Source organism: Argopecten irradians, chromosome 7, assembly GCF_041381155.1.
Source record: "Argopecten irradians isolate NY chromosome 7, Ai_NY, whole genome shotgun sequence".
Classification (NCBI taxonomy): Eukaryota; Metazoa; Mollusca; class Bivalvia; order Pectinida; family Pectinidae; genus Argopecten; species Argopecten irradians.
This window is the reverse complement of record NC_091140.1, coordinates 24,516,035-24,526,542: the sequence shown is the minus strand read 5'-3', so window position 1 is coordinate 24,526,542 and position 10,508 is coordinate 24,516,035. Positions and strand designations below refer to the sequence as shown.

General features: G+C 37.3%; 1 protein-coding gene across 1 annotated transcript; it reads left to right on the top strand.

The window, feature by feature from the left end:
* The first annotated feature begins 7,769 nt into the window (after positions 1 to 7,769).
* LOC138327940 (uncharacterized) lies at positions 7,770 to 10,267 on the top strand. The gene is made up of 2 exons (XM_069274426.1): positions 7,770 to 9,226; positions 9,646 to 10,267. The coding sequence occupies exons 1-2, from the start codon at positions 8,081 to 8,083 to the stop codon at positions 9,649 to 9,651; spliced, it is 1,152 nt and encodes a 383-aa protein (XP_069130527.1). The 5' UTR covers positions 7,770 to 8,080; the 3' UTR covers positions 9,652 to 10,267.
* The last annotated feature ends 241 nt before the right edge of the window (positions 10,268 to 10,508 follow it).

The window sequence follows — 10,508 nt, the reverse complement described above, 5'->3', positions numbered from 1 at the left end:
GACTTTTCGTAAACTTTAATTCTGTGTGGATATTCTTTACATAATTACACGAAGATACCTGCTATTAGAGCATTAAATTAGAGTATTTGAAACATCGAATTTCACTCTTTTTAGTTATTTACATTCGAAGCCAAAGTTTATTGTCTACGAAGAAAAATATTGGTTTCCTGTGACGGAGGTTTGGGTGGGTGGGGGGGGGGGGGGTGCATGTGGGACCAGCCCATGGCCTAAATCACAATACACAAAATCCACACCTACATCTATGACAAAAACACTCTCGCCATACTTACATACACACTGACACACAAATAACCCTCTTAAGTATACATAAGGCTAGTGTAAAGGGATTATGCTAAGATTTAACTTATAAGATGTTATTTCTTAATTTATTACTTAATTTGATATATTTTGCTAAATTTAACAACTCCATTTTGTTCTCTGTTGCTTAAAGTTGGATTAATTTGTACATACTCGGTCTAATGCAATAATATTTCTTAATAAAACGTTTTCTTAAAGCTAAATAACATTCACATTTTAAAATAAAACGAAATTCGTCATCAATGTCCTCACTGTTACAGTACCTGTATGTTCTTTCATTTCTTTTTAAATTGTTATATATCCCCGGCGAAACCATATATATAAGCAAGAGCCCCAGAAGGCCTACCTGTATCGCTCACCTGGTTTGTAATGACATGTTCTGAATACAGGTTCATTGTTTCTTTTCTGAAGGAATTTGAATATTTACCTCTTATTTCCTAATAGGCCCCGCCCCTCCTGCCCCCGGGGGTTCAGAGCCAAAATTTATACAAGTTCTGTTCCCCCTCCCCCAAGGATATTTGTAGCCAAATTTTGTTACAATCCATGCAGAACTCTAGGACAAGTAGCGATTTATAGGATTTACCTCTATTTCCCTTATTGGGCCCCGCCCCTCCTGCCCCAGGGGATCAGAGCCAAAATTTATACAATTTCTGTTCCCTTCCCCTTCCCCCATGTAGGATGTTTATGGCCTCTAACCCTATTTGGTTACAAAATCCCCCTGTAGAATGTTTGTGGCCATATTCTCAATATGCAGAACTCTAACAAGTAGCGATTTATAGGATTTACCTCTATTTCCCCTATTGGGCCCCGCCCCTCCTGCCCCCGGGGGGTCAGAGCCAAAATTTATAAAAGTTCTGTTCCCCTTCCCCCCAAAGATGTTTGTGGCCATATTCAGTTACAATCCATGCAGAACTCTACGACAAGTAGCGATTTATTGGATTTACCTCTATTTCCCCTATTGGGCCCCGCCCCTCCTGCCCCGGGGGGTCAGAGCCAAAATTTATACAAGTTCTGTTCCCCTTCACCCAAGGATGTTTGTGGCCAAATTTGGTCACAATACATGCGGAAGTCTATGGCTAGTAGCGATTTAAATTAAATGTTGACGGACGGACGAACGGCGGACGGACGGACGACGGACGCCGCGCCATGACATAAGCTCACCGGCCCTTCGGGCCAGGTGAGCTAAAAACCGAAAACAAAGCTCGTAAATTTTACATGTATGGGTAAAAATATCGAATTGTACAAGTATATTGCATCATAGCAACACTGTCATAAACTCAACAAAAATGTCAGAATTTGATTTTCCTGAAACTTAAGATGATTCTCTCCGTCAATATCTACTAACCCGAGAGTTCGCAGCACTACTTTTACTGAAGAATAAAAGAAATGAAGGAGTAATGGAGTTTTCTTTCATGTGTACCTATGGTAGGTTTGTTGGTTGGTTGGTTGATTGGTTGGTCGGTTAGTTGGTTGGTTGATTGATTGGTTGGTTGGTTGATTGGTTGATTGATTGGTTGGTTGGTTGGTTGGTTGTTTGATTGGTTTGTTGATCAATTGGTTTGTTGGTTTGTTGGTTGATTGGTTGGTCGGTTGGTTGGTTGGTTGATTGATTGGTTGGTTGGTTGGTTGGTTGATTGATTGGTTGGTTGGTTGGTTGATTGGTTTGTTGATCAATTGGTTTGTTGGTTTGTTGGTTGGTTGGTTGGTTGATTGGTTGGTTGGTTGGTTGGTTGATCAATTGGTTTGTTGGTTGGATGATTGATTGGTTGGTTGGTTGGTTGGTTGATTGGTTGGTTGGTTGGTTGGTTGGTTGGTTGGTTGGTTGGTTGGTTGGTTGGTTGGTTGATTGGTTTGTTGATTGGTTGGTTGGTTGATTGGTTTGTTTGTTGGTTGGTTGGTTGGTTGGTTGGTTGGTTGGTTGGTTGGTTGGTTGGTTGGTTGGTTGGTTGGTTGGTTGGTTGGTTGGTTGGTTGGTTGGTTGGTTAGTTGGTTGGTTGGTTGGTTGGTTGGTTGGTTGGTTGGTTGGTTGGTTGGTTGGTTGGTTGGTTGGTTGGTTGGTTGGTTGGTTGGTTGGTTGGTTGGTTGGTTGGTTGGTTGGTTTGTTGGATGGTTGGTTGGATGGTTGATTGGTTGGTTGGTTTGTTGATTGGTTGGTTGGTTGATTGGTTTGTTTGTTTGTTGGTGGGTTGGTCGGTTGGTTGGTTTTTTGGTTGGCTGGTTAGTTGGTTTTTTGGTTGGTTGGATAATTGGTTGGTTATATTTCAACAGTTAATGTCTCCCGTGTATGCAGCGTTTTGTGCATGTGAATGCGTGATCTATTTTGAGACTGCAGTAATGTGTACATTTTGTTAACGCCTTGGAATCAACACTGCTCAATAAATCATTGAGGATATCATGGGAAATTCTCAATGAGGGTAGTTTCCTTTTCATCTATATACATGTATCATGGTTTATGGCTTCTACAGTTTGGTTATGCACTTCAAGGAAATTTCATCCTCGATAATCCAGGTGTTACTTTTACTGTCATTATATCAAAAGAATCGTGCATTAAAACGATACAATGTGGTTGAGTTGAACGTCACTCTTCAAAGAAGTCTTTACAGGCCTGTGATTGGCCAGATTTTCTTCTGAGTTGCCCTCAGGTTTACCATGAGATAGTCTAGGGGTGGAAATAACGTCAGTAATAGCAACCCCTGGAGTATCGAGGATGAGAAAATTTATTTCCTTAAGACAAACAAGATCACAAAATGAAACTAGAACGTTGGTCACTACTTAGTGGTATTACCTGCCGAAAGGTTATCTTTATGTCTTACGATAACAGACAAATTAACGATTACATCAACGTTTGCTAATTCCCGCGGATGAGGATCAAAGACAAAGTGATGAATAATTAATGCCTCGCACTAGCCCACCGTTTGATCTGGAATTGTGTGGACTTGTGACGACATTCAAAGCTACTTCAGCCACATGTAGACCTACACCTGTGGAGTTCTGTGACCCTCACGACGGGTAGAAATACCTGTAGAATCATTAGCAGTAATTGTTTGCCACTTAAAGTAATTACACTGAATGGTACGAAAATGAATAAACCTCAGTAGCGATAGAGGTATAACCAATATATGGCGAATAGGACCATTTACTGGTTGATGTTATGACTAATATCTAAATCGGTCTCCTTCTCCCCGTTTCTGTTCATATTCATTGACGTTTATGACCTATTTACAAGTGATGATTTTCCAATATATAGGTCAAACGAGTCGTCTTTGGTCAGTATCGAGGTCATATCAGTAAGTCACGTACACATAATCCATGATCAGAATTGAATGATGGTATTAGACTATTAGTATTACACCAGGAGAAGGATTTGTGGGGTTTACTTCTCACACCCCTATATTGTTATAGGCAAGAAATTACATGTTTATACATATACTATAAATAACTTCACCCATCATACTTATATAACGTTCACATACATAATACACATAATAGATATAAATAGGAAAATGTACAAAATCGAGAGCAGAAAAGTCTGTATGAGAATACGTATCTCTATGGTCTGAGATACTTACACAACAGAATACTCTAATTTGCAAACAATATGTTTCTTGACAAAACGACAACTCGACATAAAAAAAAAACATTTTGATTTTCATTCAAAGCAGTTGTTTTTGTCGTTTTTTGTTCCATTATGTTACAATATAATAATAACATATAGATTTGTAGTCATATCTATTTTACAATACTTACTCTCAGGTACATCATAAGCATCAAATACGAACATGTATTGAAATAAATTTAATATCTGAGTAATTTATATCGAAATTGCTTTAAGAGTGTTGTTGGTTGCAATTTCCATAATGATTCGTGATTTAAGAAATAAATACGAAAATTATAGCCATGTGCTAAGTTTCAAGGACATGAACCATAGTATGAACTATATCCCGACAACCTTCATGTTGCAACCCAAATAGACCATAGCCTATAGGCCGCCTTGACAACATTCCTGTTGTAACCCAAATAGACCATAGCGTATAGGTCGCCTTGACAACATTCCTGTTGTAACCCAAATAGACCATAGCGTATAGGTCGCCTTGACAACATTCCTGTTGTAACCCAAATAGACCATACCCTATAGGCAGCCTTGACAACATTCCTGTTGTAACTCAAATAAACCATAGCCTATAGGCCGCCCTGACAACCTCCTTTTTGTTATCCAAATAGACCATAGCCTATAGGTCGCCCTGGCAACATTCCTATTGTAACTCAAAAAGACCAAAGCCTATAGGCAGCCCTGACAACATTCCTATTGTAACCCAAATAGACCATAGCCTATAGGCCGCCCTGACAACCTCCTTTTTGTTATCCAAATAGACCATAGCCTATAGGTCGCCTTGACAACATTCCTATTGTAACTCAAAAAGACCAAAGCCTATAGGCAGCCCTGACAACATTCCTATTGTAACCCAAATAGACCATAGCCTATAGGCCGCCCTGACAACCTCCCTTTTGTAACCCAAATAGACCATAGCCTATAGGTCGCCTTGACAACATTCCTATTGTAACTCAAAAAGACCAAAGCCTATAGGCAGCCCTGACAACATTCCTATTGTAACCCAAATAGACCATAGCCTATAGGCCGCCCTGACAACCTCCTTTTTGTTATCCAAATAGACCATAGCCTATAGGTCGCCTTGACAACATTCCTATTGTAACTCAAAAAGACCAAAGCCTATAGGCAGCCCTGACAACATTCCTATTGTAACCCAAATAGATCATAGCCTTAAGGCCACCCTGACGATGTCCTCCGGTAACCCAAAAAAATGCTGTATAATATTTGTTGAGTCTGTTAAATCATATTATTATAGACGTCCTAGTGTGTTTAAGTTGGTACTTTTATTATCAACCCAGAATATAGGGGAATTAAACAGGTTAGGAAAATATATAGATTTGGCTTTAAAGCTACGAGATAATTTAATTTCTAATTTAAGTTAATTAATATTCCAAGGTTTTGAAATGTGCATTATAAATCATTGATCTTATGTTTTATGAAATGGTATGTATACATAATTAATCACACAATGTATCTGTTTTGCTATGAAAAATGTAGTTATATGTTTGTCCAGCACTGTCTGCATTGTTATATTGTATATGTTTATGTCAACTCTCCGATGTTGTAAAAAAAAACAAGGAAATATAAGAATCTGACACTAATCTGAATGTTATGTTGGTACTGTCGCCTCGATACACTGATTAACAACCCTATTGTCTCACAAACAAACAATGACAGACAGGAAGCTTAGGAACCAAGTCACGTAACCAAACATTGACGGCACAGATCGATGATTAAAGATGGTTGTCCTGTATATGATACCCACACAGCGTGAGCCAGAACAGTCAACGATGGCATTCTATTGGGATTCAGATGTAGAATACAATCACGCATTTTATCACTTATTGAAAATATTGATCTGTTTAGTTTTGGTATTTTATCGTGTCCATGTTGATGCAGTTTTGTATGTAACTGGGTCACGTCACAATTACTAACAACAAATGTAAAGTTCCTTTTGCCCCCTTAGTCATGCAGTTCATTGTCTGTATATTGCTTTTCCATTAATGCATTTGATACATATGAATGCCTTCGAAAACACGGCTCGATTCCGTACATTGATATGCATAATGGAAATTTACGCAGTAAAATTGTGTTTTATACCACAGGGTAAAAGATCCATTTGTGTCTGGACCGATATCGACAAGTACTTAATATACGACATGGATATCAGGAATAACCAAATAGATTTTTCGGAAAACGGGATATCAAATAAAAAGTGATTTCCCGGATAAGCAAATATCCCCGGAAATGACAAAAGAGTAAGAACAAAGTAACACAGATCACGTGAAAATGCCATAGCAAAGGACATTTCCGAGATGGTTATGGAATATATGACAGTACCTGAATTCAAAAGTCAATTTCATTTATGTGTCAATAATTGAATTTCATATGCTATACTTATTTTTCTTTCATACCTACGGGTGTAATACTGGCTGGTCTAGGGAAATACTCATGTCGCCTGAGACTGTATTGAATGGCTACCCATGCAATAAAGCATCGTGACGTCACGGCGTCAAAAAAATCTCTAATTCCTCGATAAAATTTTAACATTCTTTTTTACAAGCTTGAATGGTTTTATTATGAAAGATGCAAACAACAAAATTTTTGTTGAAAATATCATGTAATTTTTCATGTATGAAAAATTGACTCTCAGACGTGGATTTTCTTCGAATTTATTTCAAAATGGCGGGATATTATAGCTGTTAAATTGCAATAAAACGTTGAGGTATGAAAGAAAAATACTCTTTCAAAAGTGGATATGAAGGATAGGGATATTCTACCCTCGGGATCACAAAATGTTGCAAAACACTCGACAAGCCTCGGGTTTTACTACATTTTGTAACCCACGGGTAGAATATCCCTTTCCTTCATATCCACATATATGAAAGAGTCTTATACTATTGGTTATGCATTTGAGGTTATTTTCCCGTATACATCAAGTTTCATGACGTAATACAAGAAGAACGTTAACGTTTTTGTGTGAAATATTACATGTAAAAAGCGGCACAGTCATTCTCAAAACTAAACCATTGGCGTGTTAATTAAATATCAACAACTCATGTCATAATTTATGACTACAACGTCAGACCATGATGATGAAGTGTTTGAAATGTATGTGATGAATGACATGAAGGAAAATCGCAAAATTGAAAAAAAAGTATAAAAACAGCAATAACCTAAATAAAGTTAAAACAATAACTACAATTCATAAACAGTCGCATATTACTTCTGAAACAACTTAAAAGTGCAGTATGACATACTTCCATCAATTATATCGCTTTATTGATCAACTCAAAGTCATTATTCAAATGACTTTAATTCGTCAACAGAAATTTAAATATGGTATTATATATAATTGTCATTTAGAAATGGAAGAAATTAAAACAAAACATCAATACTTATTCTAATTTGTTTCTAAGTACAATTAAACTAAAATATTAGGTTTCCAAAAATATCTCGAAAAAAACATCCCAATCGTACTAATGAAATAATTGCCATAGAGTGTTATTTGCAATTAATTAATACATAATCAGCAATATGTTTATTTATTGTCGTGTCATGTTTATAAATAATTAACGTGTCATAAACACATCTTTTCGTGAGGCTGCAAAGTGTTCCAATTATTGATGTTATTGACAAGGCAATAAATACTTGTAATTGCAACAGGCAGCTCTACATAATGGTGCTCGTCGTATCAACAGGCCATGTAGTGGTAATCAATGAGGGCAGGTATTATCAGCAATATAAATATTGTCACATCCCTCAAATATCGGACTGACATGTATACTATAATTCTCTACCGCTACCTCCAATCAGCGTACAGAATCCATAAGCCGTGTTCAGTCCCCAGCGGCTATGGGGGAACTATAAATGGAACAGGTATATGTATATACCTACACACACTTGAGCGACTGAGTCGGAGACAGACACAACAGGTAGATTGTACGCCTTACGTAAAGTCATACAACATACTTTCCAGGGATTAACGGATTATTAGTAAGCAAACGTAACAAACACTTTGTTTGGGGTATATTTTCTAACTTATCAAACAAAGTGTGTGGGATTTCCTAAAACCTTTCAGAATCGAGAATGATCTACTACTGATCGGATCGTTGAGCACAGAGAGGGAGAGTACGCTTACTATTAAACAGCATGGTTACCACCACAGAACTCATGAAAGGCATATCATCGCCTGAAGGAAGGAATCGCAGCCCAAAACTTACGATTAACATTGAAAAGAATCAACAACATACCAGCAAGCCGAAAACTACATCCCCGCGGAATAAAATAGGGACAGTTGGCATGTTCCCTCCGATTGTTGAAGAGCAACTCGTCAGCAAATCCAAACAGACTTATGCAATGTCGCCTAGATCAGTCGACCAAAATAACCAAGAATTTAACAGTGTACCAAACAACCAGGACAGTCTTCCAATTTCTCCGGCGGAAACATCGACCGCAAGAAGGATGTCATTAAACAATGGCCTTCTCCGAAACGTGACATCGTTGAAATCAATGGGAAAGTTCTCGACAGTTCTCAAAGCCAAGATGGCTTTTAAGAGTCGTACTAAGAAAAAGTCAATTGGCTCTGTAGTAGAGGATGAGGAGGATGTGATTGTTGAACTACCAAAAGAACCTCGATTCTCCACAACAATGTCGCCGGAGGCACAGTATGCCATCATGAAGGGATATGAAGATACAGTATATAATTATCTATGTAAGGAATACCCAGAACATAAGTTGTTACTGCGTAGAAGTAAAACACCCATTACAAAAGTCGATCCTCAAACCAAAAATGAAACCCGAAATATGAACGGTAAAAAAGATCAGAACTCTAGCAATGAATTATCGGTGAAAACTGTTTCCGCAGGACGAGAGAGTAGTTATGCGTCTCAAGACGCCTCGGATGATAATTGTTTATCAGGAAATGCGTTAGTGAACCCTCCTTCTTCGGCAAACATGTCGAGACGAGCGTCTATGCCGGTGGCGTCCATGAGTTTCAAGAAATTTGGTCGCTCTGGAAGTTTTAGCTCGACGTCCGGTTCTTTAGACTTGCCCTTGAGTAAGGCGGAAAGTTTGCCTTGTGTTATTCCACGTGAGAAACAGCTGATTCTGTCCTATCGCCTTCAGAGTGCTATGGACATCCTAGACACCGTTAGGGATGGTGTGGGAGACTGCTACACCTCCCCGAGGGTCCGGGCCAGTATCAACAGGAACATCAAACCAGTTCTGGACTACAACAAGTGGACCGGAGTCTGGGGAAAGGACTTCAAGGACATGGAAAAGGCTGTACACAAATCGGTATGTATATACCATAACAACACATAGCTACGTAGTATCATTTATGATCCCTCGTGAAACACAAAAGATAATGACAACTTTTATTTTTCTGTTGTTTAACTTAAAAATACGACATCAGCAGCCATTTTGATTAAGAAATTTAAAAAAAAAGTGCCATGTGACATCAATATTAATATCAAATCATTTCGTTTTAAAAGGCATTTTGAAATGTTCGATTATGATGTGTATATGATGGAAAGAGAAAATTCCTTTAAAGTTGTATAACGATATGAAGATATTGGCTTTATTTAATGTACTTTTTGTGATTTTAATTGTTTCGATGAGTAATTGTGTGTATATTGAGATAATGCTTACTATTATGATCAGTACATAATGCTATTCATAATGCTAATGCTATTGTTGTTACTTTTTAATTTCAGAAATGATTTTTGATAAGGTTTAGAGCAATCTCTGATCTATGTGTTGGAGGAGTAAACTTGACAATCCGATGAAAGTGACTACTGTGTATATTTTTATAATATGGATATGAAATTTATCGCTATACAATATAGGAGAATGTGTGGATTTTGAATACATCAATTTACATAAACATTTGACTTACACAAGCTGTTATATGTTTGGTTTTGTACAATGGTACGGTGGATTTTCTATAGACTTCGGATTATCATGTGTATGGACGCTAAATAAAACGTCAGGTGGAAATCAACATCAAGGACGAAATGAACATCATTATATTGAAAACTACACTTGGCTATATTTATGCATTGTATACTTTGATATGTGCTTCCTATTGTTGATTTTCTAGTGCTTTTAATGAAGTTTATTGAAATGTTTGGTGGAAAAAATAACGGAAGCCAACAAAATCATTCAAATAAGACACGGTTTTCGATTTATATGAGTTCCATTTAACGATGCTTTCACGACACTCTATAGTGCATATTCTGCATAAGTTATGTTTTATTTTTAACTATCGCTATATCAATTATATTAATTGTTTATCTTGGTATGACATATCTTAAGTTGGAAATAAAATATCAAAATGAAGTAAAAGTGAGTTTTCTTCTTTAGACACATCTTTTATAAAAATAGATTTGGCTTTCGTCAATGATTTAAAGACATAAATAAAACGAGCGCAAAATCAAATTTAAACAATTCATTCTTCCTTGCAACGGACACGTCTATTGGCTTACAGGATTGAATTCTCATATCAAAACATAAAATAGCATCGCCATTTGATAAGTCGGCTCTGATTGGCTGATACAACGGCGCAATGGTTGTATAG